At 40.4% G+C, this 13,288-nt stretch overlaps 2 protein-coding genes across 4 annotated transcripts in view; one reads left to right on the plus strand and one right to left on the minus strand.

Annotated features, from left to right (window-relative positions):
- The window catches only part of myef2 (myelin expression factor 2), an 11,384-nt gene extending 1,714 nt beyond the window's left edge, over nt 1-9,670 (plus strand). Inside the window, exons 2-17 of one of the 3 annotated variants that reach the window (XM_019886797.1) lie at nt 1,598-1,800; nt 2,499-2,551; nt 3,259-3,266; nt 3,371-3,464; nt 3,621-3,809; nt 3,943-4,096; nt 4,180-4,229; nt 4,311-4,371; nt 5,233-5,334; nt 5,838-5,882; nt 5,967-6,062; nt 6,170-6,265; nt 6,393-6,452; nt 8,259-8,428; nt 9,067-9,118; nt 9,274-9,670. In XM_019886797.1, the coding sequence (XP_019742356.1) occupies nt 1,598-1,800; nt 2,499-2,551; nt 3,259-3,266; nt 3,371-3,464; nt 3,621-3,809; nt 3,943-4,096; nt 4,180-4,229; nt 4,311-4,371; nt 5,233-5,334; nt 5,838-5,882; nt 5,967-6,062; nt 6,170-6,265; nt 6,393-6,452; nt 8,259-8,428; nt 9,067-9,118; nt 9,274-9,437 (1,597 nt within the window). In that variant the 3' untranslated portion in view covers nt 9,438-9,670. The remainder of the gene's footprint in view (nt 1-1,597; nt 1,801-2,498; nt 2,552-3,258; nt 3,267-3,370; nt 3,465-3,620; nt 3,810-3,942; nt 4,097-4,179; nt 4,230-4,310; nt 4,372-5,232; nt 5,335-5,837; nt 5,883-5,966; nt 6,063-6,169; nt 6,266-6,392; nt 6,453-8,258; nt 8,429-9,066; nt 9,119-9,273) is intronic. The other 2 variants (XM_019886798.1, XM_019886799.1) reach the window with 2 other exon arrangements.
- A 442-nt stretch (nt 9,671-10,112) lies between these two features.
- Nucleotides 10,113-13,288, minus strand: part of slc24a5 (solute carrier family 24 member 5) — a 10,406-nt gene continuing 7,230 nt past the window's right edge. Inside the window, exons 8-9 of the mRNA XM_019886800.1 lie at nt 11,991-12,092; nt 10,113-10,765 (exon numbers count right to left, since the gene is read on the minus strand). Coding sequence (XP_019742359.1) covers nt 10,443-10,765; nt 11,991-12,092 — 425 coding nt within the window. The 3' untranslated portion in view covers nt 10,113-10,442. The remainder of the gene's footprint in view (nt 10,766-11,990; nt 12,093-13,288) is intronic.

A 13,288-nucleotide genomic window follows, 5' to 3' on the forward strand; every position in this document is an offset into this window, starting at 1 on the left:
ACCGAATGTATGAAGCTAAGCTAAAATGGAGTCTCTGTGATGCTAACCATTGTTAGCTGAGACGGTCCGTTACTTAGTGATGCTGTGTAATCTGCCGTTCGTAAAATCGCAAATGTTTATTTTTTTTATTCCTGACTGCAATTGATCTTTTAAAAGTATGCATGGATATATTTACACTGGCTTGAACGCTAGGCATGGTAGATCAGGTCAACGGCCAACCAAATGTTAGCAAATGTGCATGTTTTCAAATTTAGCGCTCGTTAAATCCTTTTGCGGAATAAACACTCGGTCCTTAAATTAATTACGGGTCTTTAATTCCGAAACTATGTCCACGCCAATCTTGGTTGATCATCCCATAAAGTAATTTTAGTTTAGGAACATTAAGTAAAGATTCTATATTGGTAAACGTAAATAAGTCAAGGAAGAAACCTTGTGAAGCGATCACAGATGGAGGAATACCCCCCAACCCTCTCCTCGGACCATATGAACAGTAAATGATGTTGGTTTCATTGACTGACACGAGGGTCCATTTGATGATTAAAAACGACCCCGGTCAGTCGATACAGAATTCCCCACAGGAACAGCAGCAACCCATGTTCAATTAGCCCCCTGTACGAGCGAGAGGGCGCCAGTAGAGAACAGTCAACTTTAGGTATTTATTAGTTTGAGTCATTGTTGTTGTTTTTTTTTTGTTTTGTTTTGTTTTTTTATGAAGTAAACTACCTCTTTATTGTAAATGGTGATATAAAAACATAGTAACATAAAAAAAGCAAATCAACTATAAAGTGTAAGATGCGAATATCTCTCTCTCTCTCTCTCTCTCTCTCTCTCTCTCTCTCTCTCTCACACACACACCCATACGAGCTGTGACTCCAGCTCCATTTGGCATTGTCCAAGTCATCTCCTTGTTAGCGTTTTCATTTTTCATTTATTTACTTTTCTGACTTAATTTATACTTGGCTTGTCCCATTCAATAAACTGCTGAAGTTCAGTATCTGTCCATGGTGCTGTCCTCTTATTCTACTTCAATTGAGTGATAGTTTACCTGAAGCTTGCTGCTGAGTCAGATTTTAGCTGAGCACACAAAGCAAATGAAATGACCAAGCAACGTCCTGTATTGCAAAAAAAAATAAATAAAAAAAATAAAAATTTGAAAGTTGGGGCACAAACCGGAAAGTCAAGATACCATTGTACTCATGTGTCCCTAAAAGGTGAATTCAACTTAGACAGTTGTAATACAGATGCCGAGTAGCATCTCTAACAACTAGTTGCCAATTGACGTTTTTGTCCGTGTGGGACTCAGTTACCCTCAACTTCCTCAGCTCAAAGTTTATGCACCCAGTAACATAGATTTAAGATAAGAATATTATTATATTGGGAAGGATCATAATTATCGACCATATAATACAGTGTTTTCCTGCCATCCTATGGCATTAAAAAACAGTTACAACTCCCTTTTGGGGGTGGTGTCAATTATGTGTGGATATTTGCTATTAGCGAGTAGCCGGAATTTACTGTAGTGGCTTTCAGGGGACCCCAGAATGCTTCAATCTAGCAAGCAGATCTACAAAATCTCCCTCATTTAATATCTTTTTAGGGATCCTGAAGATTTCAAACCCTCTAGAGAGAAACATGAAGGTAAAGAGAAGTCTTCTGGAAGCCGAAGAGGAGGCCGCTACCATCCTTACAAAGACAAACATGGTGGCGAAAAGAAAGGTGGTCAAAGGAACCGGGTGTTCATCAGCAACATCCCGTATGACATGAAATGGCAAGCAATTAAAGATCTCATGCGTGATAAAGGTAAGTCTGTCTATGGTGGGCTTTGTGTCAAGAACCTCTTTTTGCTCCGAATCGTTACAATACTGTAGGTTAGTTCTCCCTTCTACGTTAGCACGTGGATTTACGTGTTTCTAGTAGTAGTAGAAGTTACAACCTTTCTCTGGATGTACAGTGCTCAAATAGCAGGAAAGAAGCCTTCAGTGCAATGGAGTTTAAATCCTCTTTGGATTGTGTTATTGCAGAGTGGCATGATATGCTGAGAGAAAAGCTGGATATGACATTGTATCACATGCTTTGTTAGCTTATCTCAAACGTGTAGTAGAATATGACTGTATGACATTGTTGCATCTGTTGCAGAGTGAACCTTGACTCCGTGTATGAACCTTTCACTCTTTACGATATACTTTTTTAGAGGCCTCAAAGACGGCGTAAAACTCACTTGGTATGAATGGAATCTGTTGACCACCTGATCTATAATGTTGAAGTCTTTTGAATTTCCCAGGTTGAATGTAGCTGTGTGTTTCTCTGGCCTCGGCCTTTGGGTGTCTCAGTCACTGCCCACAAAGGCATGGTGTTATCTGGTGGGCTCTTGGTCTGTTTTAACGGGACATCTCCAGCTTTAGCGGCATGGCCAAGGCCGATGGCATCTTGATGACTTGGTGATTTACATTGCCTTTTGTTCTTTTTTTGGTATTTTTTCCTGTGTATGTCTCATGTAGTCGGTGAGGTTACATACGTGGAGCTCTTTAAGGATGCAGAAGGAAAGTCAAGGGTAAGTGATGTGGCCAACTTGCTGCACCAGGTTTTAAATGCCCTCAGCGGGCTCTCCTTCATCAAGTGCTTTTGAAGGTTCTGATCCTTTGGGTCTGACTAGAACTGGAGGTACTCTAGGTTGCTTCTAGAGCCTGATAGTTGGATCATGATTGACATTTACTTGAAAGGGAGATGTCCTGTTGAATTTTTGGAAAGTAGCTTTCTGAATTCCTCCTCCAAGAGGACATTTTTTTTGCTTTTGTTGCTGTCATTGTAAAAGTTAGTTTGTTTTGCTATTTTCCAAAGGGACATGTGGATTGTGTGATTTGTCTACTGATTGACCATTAAATCTCCAAATGTCTCATCAAAGGAATAGAACTCTCTTGCAAGATCAGGACGTATCTTTTTCTATCCGTATGTTGTTACTTTTCATGGGATAAATGCATACAAAAGATGTACAAGTGTGTGCCTCTATTAAAAATCTAACACTAAATGCTTTTTTTCAATGCATATTATTTCCTTGAAATAAATATAATAATTGATCTTTAAAAGTGGTCTGCAATACACTTATCGAATATTTTGTACAAAAACTAAAGTTCAAAATCAACAAAGCAAATAGATAAACACAGGAGCATCCAAGTGCCTTGGCCGCCTTTAACTGCTTTTTGTCTTCTCCCTTTGTTCTACGCAAATGCAACCTGTACCTATGTGATATCCCTCCTTTAGGGTTGCGGGTAAGAAACATCTCCATAATCATGATTTATTTTATACATTTTTTTATGAATGCATTTTGTGTTTCCTTGGTTTAACAAGGTGTCTTTGTGTCCTGTTTAAACAGCGTTGTGGACTTCAAGGATGAAGAGTTTGTGAGCAAGGCAATCGAAACGATGAATAAATATGACCTGAATGGACGGCCTCTCAACATTAAGGAGGTATGTACACTTTGTGGACCAATCAAGAGAGGTCTACATTTGATGGTAGAGCCTCACACTTCCGATTCTTCTTTCTTTAATTTTTTTTAGTAGTAGTAGCTCAAGCTTTAATGTCTACCCTCATCTAAGTGAACCTTTATCTGCTTCTCCTTCAAGGACCCTGATGGAGAACATGCCCGCCGTGTGCTGCAGCGCATGGGAGGCCAACAAGGAGGCCGGGGGCAGGACATGGGACCTGGTGGAATGAATATCCCCCCCTCCATCGCCAATAATCCCAACATTCCACCTGAAATCAAGCACGCATTGCAAACTGGTCGATTGGGGAGCACAGTGTTTGTGGCCAATGTGAGGACAACCGAAATGTTCCTGTCACATTCGAGAATAGACAGGCCCGCATTATTAATGCCAACGGCGTAATAAGAACATTGGTGATATTGGACAGTGACTGCAAATGATGATATTTTGTTTTATTTTACAGCTTGATTTCAAGGTCGGCTGGAAGAAGCTGAAGGAAGTGTTTAGCATGGCGGGTGTGGTAAAAAGGGCTGACGTGAAGGAGGACAAGGACGGCAAGAGCCGTGGGATGGGAACTGTGACTTTTGAGGAGCCGCTGGAGGCTCTGCAAGCCATTTGTATCCTTAGCCTGCCAGCAGAAAATCTGGAAAAACTCAAGTGAATGCTATTATTTTTCATGACTCCTTGACGCTGAAATCAGCCATGTTCAATGGACAGATGCTCTTTGATAGACAAATGCATGTTAAAATGGTGAGGCCTTTCGAATCATTTTGATGGGATTTGAGTGAATGTCGAAATGTAAATACAGTACATTTTATTGTGTTTTGACAGGATGATAAATCACTTCCCCCTGATGATTATCGCCCAATGGAAAAAACAACTCAATTACCACGTAAGTGTGTTGCTGGGGTTGAGGTTATTTGCATGGAGGGATGGAGAGACACTTTTCAGTGTCAGGAAATGAAATGTTTTAGTTGGTCGCAAGGAATTTTCCCTCTAAGTTGCGCCCGTGAGCAGTTGGACACTGCTCTCTGTGCACCATGCACACACTTTACATTTCTGTACTCATTCCTTCATTTCCATCCCAGTATATTAATCTACAAACAGGACACCACACCATTTCCATTTCCCTGAAAGTTTCATGAGTGTGACCAAGCACTCCATTGTTCAATCATCGTTTGAATAATACACTGACACGCTCACACTAAAAACTGACAATTTCCATTCAGAAAGTCCAAACATGGGCGTTGTTTATGAGTCCCTTCAGTGAAGCTCTTTTGCGCGTTTCAGTTTTCAGGTGACAAGAATTTTTTTATGTTTTAATAAATTATGTTTTCTGTTATTAAGGACTTCAATATTAATACAGATTGTATTGAGTCTTAATTACCTTAATTGTCCTTAAAATTATCTGTGTGCTAAAATAAAAAATAAAAGTAACAAATTAGGACTGATTTTATTCATCTCACAACTCTCTATTCAAATATAATTTGTATTTTGATCAACTGTATAGTTTTTTTTTTTGGTAACATGCCTATGTCATGTAACTTATGAACTCAAGTTTTGGACAAGTGTGATACTGGTTTGGCTGTTGTGTGCATGTCCAATGTTGCTCACCGTGGTGTGCTGAAGGAGTTTGTGTCAATGCTCAGATGTATGGAAAATTAGAGGGAACGTTGGTCACAAATAACAGAATGGAAAGAAGGTCTGGTAAAGATTTGACGAATTGTATGTTGTCTGTTATTTATGAACTCAGGAGGTCTGTCTGGTATCGGTATGGGACTAGGACCAGGAGGGCAGCCTATCAATGCAAACCATCTGAGCAGTGGCGGAGGCATGGGCTCCATGGGGCCAGGAGGTATTTTGGAATTATCTGGAGGAAAAAAAGCACATGCTGTCAGTTTCTCTTACGGTCCTTATACAATTACGACTACATATCTACAGGTTGAGAAAGACAGTTTTGCTGTTACAGTGGACACCCGCTACTTATAGGTGACAGGGACTGTCCGCGAGTACGGAGAGTGAGCCATTTTTCCCACTTTTTTTTTTTTTTTTTTTTTTTTTTTTTTTAAAAAAAGCTAAGTTAAAGAAAATCGTGAATCTACAAGTTTTTACTTTAATGCCAAAGGATAGGCTAATTCACAAAAGCGGAACTGCAAATTTACAGGGGTCCACTGTATACAGTAGACAATCAGCGTCATCGCTTGGCAATCCATTATGAGTACATGTATCAGATAAAGATTTAGAATGGGAATGTCTTTTTGACTAGAGCGTCCAGCCACATGTAGCATTGTTCCATATGATGTAGTGTGTTGTATGTACCCTTAAGCATGATGTGACTGCCTTTCCCCTTGTTTTTAGGTATGGATGCTGCAGGTTATGGTGGAATGAGCAGACTTGGAGGTGGTCAGTAGTTAATTTTGCCAACATTTGTTAATGGATGCTTTATTTGTCAGATTTGAAATTGTCATTTGATGACGGTTGTGGCAGGAATGGGTGTTGGTGGGGGGTTTGGAGGCATGGACAACATGGCCAACCTGGTTAACTTTGGAGGGAGAGACATGATGGCGATGGGCAGGATGAGCGGTGAGTGTTTGTTCTGCCACTGTGCTAAAAACAATTATCAGTTTAGTGTAAGAACTCCGAGATCAGTGACAGCTGCCGCCGTCAAAGTTATGCTTTTTGCCTTTTAGATGTATTCCGGTCAAGAATGGGCGGAATGGATCGAGATTTTGGCAACAGCGACATGCCACTGAATCGAGGATTTGGAGATTCATTTGGAGGAATGAGTAAGTCCTCTTTGTGTTGTGGGGCTGCGCAAGATGAGCTTGTCAGTTCTTGGACTGTCTCTGGGTGTACGACTGTGACGTGCTGCGGTCTAACCCATCTTGCCCCAAATTGCATTCTCTCCATCAGGTGGAAGTTTTGGCGGAGGCATGGGCGTTGGTGGCATGGGAAGCATGGGGACTGGATTAGGTACACACTTATCACATATTACCCAGGCTTACCAGAGGTTTTGAAGATTTTCTATTTCACATACAGAGTAATAATTACCATTATGAGCCACCCCAAGCCTCCTCAAATTAATCCCTTAGAGAAGTAAACATTCAGTGGCTACAACATTAGATGCACCCGTACAGTCTAGAGTTAAAAACATTCTTTGCTCATTTTAATCGGCGCAGTCAAGATAGGTATTCATTTCATGTTTTATAGTTGCTGTAGTGGTGTAGAACTATGCTAAGTGCAAGCAATTTCTATTAGGCAGCTTCACCCTTTCATGCACCATGTAACCTGATAACATGATAAGCTGTCCATTGTGTCAAAAAAGGGTTAACTTCCATGATAGAGGACTGCATTACATTGAGCAGGTTCACCTATTTGTTTTTGAAGTACAAACCCACTTCCAATGAAGTTGGGACATTTTGTTACCTGGATAAAAACAGTATGCAATGATTTGCAAATCATCTTCAACCTACCGTATTTTCACGACCATTCGGTGCACCGTATTGTTGGGCGCAGCCTCAGTAACGGGTGCTATTTCTGTATTTGACACATACACAAAACGCACTGTATTATTGGGCGCAGCCAGGCATGGTAAAACATACGCCAGCTTAAACATGCGGCATGCATGCACGCACGCTAAAAACATGTTAGCTTGAAGCATACGGTAGCATGCATGCACGCTAAAACATACCAGGTATGTTAGCTTAAAGCATACGGTAGCAGCTAAGACATACGGACACACGCTAAAAACACGTTTTTAAAAAGGCAACGGAAGCAAAACTGAGTTCGGTTGTACTTTATTTAGCCATTTTACAATGTACTCACGCGACTGGTACCTACTAGGGGCGTGCCTTTAGCGTCCTCTTACACGCCCACCTTTCACTCATTGGCGGACTTCCGCATGCCTGTCGTCACTCACGTCCGCCTTTTCTCTGTATAAACAGCGCATCGGCCAGAAGTGCTCTCAGTCAGGCTTTGGAACTCGGCGCATACACTAGACGCTCCGCATTATAAGGCGTCCTGTCCATTTTGGAGAAAATTTAAGACTTTTAATGGCGCCTTATAGTCGTGAAAATACGGTATATTGAATACACTACAAAGACAAGATATTTAATGTTCAAACTTCTCAACTTTATTGTTTTGGGCAAATACTTCGGAACTTAGTATTTTAAGGCTTCAACAAGTTCCAAAAACGATGATGAAATCCCTTAATTCCTTCCAATTGTACGTTGAGGAATATTGTATTTCAACTGTTGAACTATTTTCTAATGGAGTTGTTCACAAATAGGTGAACCTCGCCCCATCCTTGCTTGTGAACTGTAATTGAGCAATTGAGGGAAGCTGTTTTTATAGCCAATCATGGCACCCACCTGTTGTTAGCTTGTTTACCTATCCCAGAGAGGTGTTTGATGAGGATTCCTCAACTAACTTTGTCTTTTTTTGCCACCTGTCCCAGCTTTTTTTTTGGAACATGTTGCCACAATAAGTTAATTATAATTTGTTAAAGACAACATTTATCAGTTCGAATAGCTTCCTGTACAAATGGTGTCACTGGACTGGCTTCGTGTTTCGGTATCGCACACGTCCATTGCACACATGATAACAACTGAATGGAAGCTGTCATTATTTATGAAGTCATTTGTAGACAAGTTCCTATCCATTTTCCGTAATTGATCATCTTGATTTATCCAAGCAGGCCTGGGACAGTGTTGGAGTCTTCAATGACCTGCCGGAGGCGTTTGCTCTCTTTCTAAGATCTTCTGTCTCATTTCGCCACAGGTGGTGGGATGGGCAGTATGGCAATGGATCGCATGGGTTCTGGCTTTGACCGCATGGGAATGTCAGGAATGGACATGAACCGCAGCTTTGGAGGTGGCGGCCCAAGTCACATGGGCATGTCTGACCGAGGCTATGGGCCCAAAGCCGGTTGTCAGATATTTGTGCGAAATGTAAGTTCGAGGGATCCACCAGATTGTGGCTGTTGTACCAACCGTTAGTACAGTGAAACATTGGTTTTGTGATTAATCTGTTTGAAAAAGTATGACTAAGACTGAATCCAGCGAAAACGTTCTTTATTGTAGTCGACCCCAGCATGCTTGTGGTTCAGAGAGTTGCATGTTTGCAGATTTTTTTTCTGAATTTTTAATTACAATTTTTCATCATTTTAAATACATATATAAAGTATAATTACTGTATATTAGTAACTATAGTTTAACATCAAGGAAACAATGTGACATAAATAGGTGCGTACTGATCGCTTGGCCAGGATCAGTGCGGATTTGCTTAATTTTGGTGGATTGGTGAAAGGCCGTTCCTTTAAAATAAAGCCGATCTTGTCCACAGAATTTATCACCTGATGCAGAGGTCTGAAAGAGTCAGCCACTGTCCTCTTCTGCTGTAAAATGTATAATAGTCCAAGTTATAAATATCGGTCATGAAAAAAAAAAACATCTAAAACCAAATCATACCATCGTACAACAACACATGGTTGCGCAGTCACAAAAACTTTTCACTGTGTTAAGTCTGTTAACTGAAGTGTCTTCTTCATTATATGAAAAACTAGCACTGTTTATTTCTTTCTTTGCAGCTCTCCTATGAACTTACATGGCAAAAGCTTAAAGAGAAGTTCAGTCACTGTGGTATGTTTTTTTTTCCTCTAATAGAAATCATGAATCTTAGAACAATCCAACTATGTAAGTCATACCACATCCTAGAGATTCTCTTGTTGTGGCACATTGATGGTCGAGTAAACATACAAAGGAATACTAAATGTTGCATCTTCTGTTGGCTTCAGGCCAGGTGATGTTTGCAGAGATCAAGATGGAGAATGGCAAGTCAAAGGGCTGCGGAACAGTGAGATTTGATTCTCCAGAGAGTGCTGAGAAAGCCTGCCGGATGATGAATGGAACAAAGATCAATGGCCGAGAGGTGGATGTCCGTATTGATCGTAATGCCTAGGTTTTTTGTAGGAGCCCGTTCCCTCATTTCCACATTTTGAACCGTCTTTGCCAGTGAGCTCTTGTTTTGTTTTAAAAACACAAGTACAGCACGTCATCTAACTTCACGTCCACAGTTTTCATTTGTTTCTGTTAATATATATACAACATGGCTTCTTTTATCTTGTTTTGTAATCATTTTTTTAATTGTCTGGGGATTTGTTTGAAGAAATAAACATTTTAATTTTTAAACCCGCTGGTAATAAAAGTCTGTTTAGTTCAAAGTCTTAAGTGTGTGTAACATGAACCCAAAGCTTGGTTCCATTGCACATTATTGCCTAACACTGCCCTATAGTGGCCTCTTTGCTGTGGTAACATTCCACATGAAACATTAAGGCTGACTCTCCTTTCCACCGTGTAATTTTTTTTTGTACTCCCCGATCAGTATTTGTTTGTTTGGGTGGGATGTGGGGGTTGTCCAGTTAATGACCCAAATTGTATCACAGCTTAGAGAAGCGCTTGTGGCATTGTGAGCTCATTGCAATGCAGTTGTTTTGAGCAAGGTGACAGCAAGTGGAAAGTTTTCACTTGCTATTCATGGTTATTTCCACCTCACCTCGCAGGCAATAAGAGCCGGCTCATAAAACTTGATCAGTGTTCAGTTTTTGGTGCCTGCTTAAACACAAGAACTAAGTCAGTCAACATCATTCTTTTATTTCTTTCTGGATGGAGAGCTCACTCCGGTCGCAACATATTTCCCATTTCTGAGGTTTTAAATAAGACATCTCTCAAAGCTGACTGTACTGGAGAAAGTTTCACATTGTGGTGGGAAACCGATTGAACGTTTACACCAACAAGGTGATCTTTGGTACGTTGACATGTCACCCTCTTCCTGAGACGATACAAAGTGAACCATGCTTCATGGCACAGCAGATTTAATTGTGAGGATGCACGAGTTGGAACATGCTTGGAATATTTTCTCAAGTGTCTTGGTAAACATGGCTTTGGTCCTGGAGAGGGTCATTTCTCAGTCGCTGCACAGTCTTAAAGGATTATTTCCAATAATCCCCAGCTCATATAGGATAGACAGAGTAGCAAAGAGGATGTAGCAAACCAGCGAAACGAGTCCTAATTTCCAGTCCAATTTCCACCCATTCACATGGACGGCCACGAAGAGGAAGACGATGGAAAACAAGAGCGTTACGGATATAAACACCAGCCCAGTGCTGTTAACCTCCACGGGGTTGTTGGTATCCACAAATGCAGTCTTGATGAACCACGGCAAACCCAGACACAGCATGTCGAATACGTTTGAGCCCACAATGTTGGACATGGCCATGTCAGCTTTCCCTGAAGGAAAATAAGTCAAATATTGGGATTTGATGTCATAAAACAACTTTTGTACTCCTGGTCACATTGCTGTAATTCGTAAAACAAAACAACTTTTGTACTCCTGGTCACATTGCTGTAAGTGAAATACGAGGTATGTCAGAAAAGTTCCAGGATTGGTTTCACAAAAGATAGCGTAATTCATCATTTCGCAGGGATTACATTCCAGAGAGAGATACCTTCTTTAAATACACCCTAGGCATAATTTATACTGCACTTTTTAAAGGTCCTTAATACAAACACATTGAAGCGTAATATATTGAGAGAGTAAGAGCAATGGATGACAAAAAATAACATGCAGTGTACCAATCTCTCTGTGAAGCATAAACAGTTTTTTTTTAAATATCGTTTCACTTCATACATACATCAATAATCATGCCCAAAAATATACCGTACATTATAAAATGAGCCTACAGCCATCGCTTTCTGTCGGTGTAAAAATCAGGATTTAACGGTATTGACGTTTAGAAGAAAAGCTACGGTGAGCTAAATTACTGCTCGTTTTCAATCTTATACGTCGGTCAAATTTAGTGTTGAACTAAATGGTGTGCTAACATCTTGTGGTCCACAGTGGAATTACACCCAAAATAAATTAATGATATACTGTAGTTCTGAGCAGTACAAAAACAATGCGTGAAATCGCGGCACTGCGTACCTGAAACCTGCCATGGAGTAGGGTTTACTTCACACTGGTGCCTAGAGATTTTACAATTTCAAAATGGACCATGGACATGCTTCTATTGCAAATGATCTCTCCATTAAAATGAAAGAGAATGCACTTCACTCCTTCCAGCCCACTCACCCCGCAACCCCTCCCCACCCTCAATAACGCCAATACTATCCAATAACCTGCAAATGGAAAATGGTGGTTAGCAAGCCACCTATCTCAAGAGAAAAAAAGTAATGCTAGTATCTCTATAACCTCAAAAGTCAATTTAAGACACCACTGAATTTCAAATCCAAACTACAAGTTTTCCCCTTCGAAGAAAAATCTGATCCAATGCTCACCCCTTCTCACGAACAGAATGAAGCAAACGCTGCAGAATCTCTTTGTAAACGTGCCTGATCGTCCAGCCCAGATTGAAAAGGGAAATTTGTAATTTGTATTTTGGTGTGAAATACATCTTTTCTGAAACCAGTTCCAGAACTTTTTTGACACCTCGTATTGTATCAAGGCTTGTTTTACCTTCTCTGGCCACCATGACACTGGCTACAGTGTCGGGTATACTGGTTCCAGCTGCAAGCAGTGTGAGTCCCATTACCGTATCGGGAATGCCGAGTGTCTCACCTGTTTAAACCAAAAATAATTACTTCATAACAAATATTGCATACTTTCAAATCATAGTATAGCAAATGAAAATCAGTGATAAAGTATCAAAACGTTGCTTTTTAAGATGTTTTCTAAGTCTATCTATACTAGTAATGCTAATTCATTGTTAATGTCCTGACTCATGAGACATTCAATATTGTCAAGAGGTCGTGTTTTTAATAAAAGTAAAGGTGTGAAAGCTGTGAGTCAAGCGTTCACACTGACAGTGTGCTTCAATGCAGAATTGTAAACATTATGATGGTGCATTTCTCAAGGAATTGAAACTCCCAACAACCAAATCTGCGGTTCATTTGACATTGGTGATCTTTGACTTTTCCCAATGTCAAAGTCTATGAAATGCAGTCAAATGTCAAAATAGTCGTACAGTTTGGAAAGTGGTCAGATTGAGCATCTTCACGTGGGGAAAGTCTGTTGTTGAGCCTTAATGTGACTAGCTCGCCTTGTCGAAAACATGAAATAATCTCATGCTTCATCAGAGTTCGTGGTACGTGCAATTACAGGAGGTTTGAAGTTCTACTCTCGAACTCTGTTGAACAACGTTGCAAATCTATATTATTTTGTGTTATATATCCATCCATCCATTGCATTTTATATAATTGAATACAATATATACAATATATAATTAGACCATATAATTGAAAAATAATCAAGTTTCATTCATTGATTCATTTTCAAATGACACAATTACATAGCACTAAATCAAAGAATTCGCTTTGCTTGGTACTCGCAACTCCCAGTCCCAAAATCCTATCTGCACCCCTGTGAATAGAGAATTAACTTCATAAATGCAAATCCTCATGCGGCTAGAAACACAGCAATGCGCAGTTTAACATTTAAGGACAAACTTCAAAATGAGACAATGTGATGCCACTGTACGAATCCGATCCACAAGGAAACAATCCCGCTCTCTAGGCTATATCGCTACACCTGCTTGGTCTCATGTCGACTCTTTCACAAGACTCCTCCCATGAGAGTCAATTTGACGACTGTGGGATAATAATCTCATTATATACTTCAGTACAACTAGCCCGTCACATGATGAGACCCCCAGCCTGCTCTCAGTTGTTACTAAGCCGTTCTGGGAGCCGTGCCCGTGGGGGGAGCTCTACGTGTACACCAAGTGTTCACATGACTGTTCCCTGAGGTAAGGGGTG

The sequence above is a fragment of the Hippocampus comes genome, unplaced genomic scaffold (genome assembly GCF_001891065.2).
Source record: "Hippocampus comes isolate QL1 unplaced genomic scaffold, H_comes_QL1_v1.1 scaffold261, whole genome shotgun sequence".
Taxonomy (NCBI): domain Eukaryota; kingdom Metazoa; phylum Chordata; class Actinopteri; order Syngnathiformes; family Syngnathidae; genus Hippocampus; species Hippocampus comes.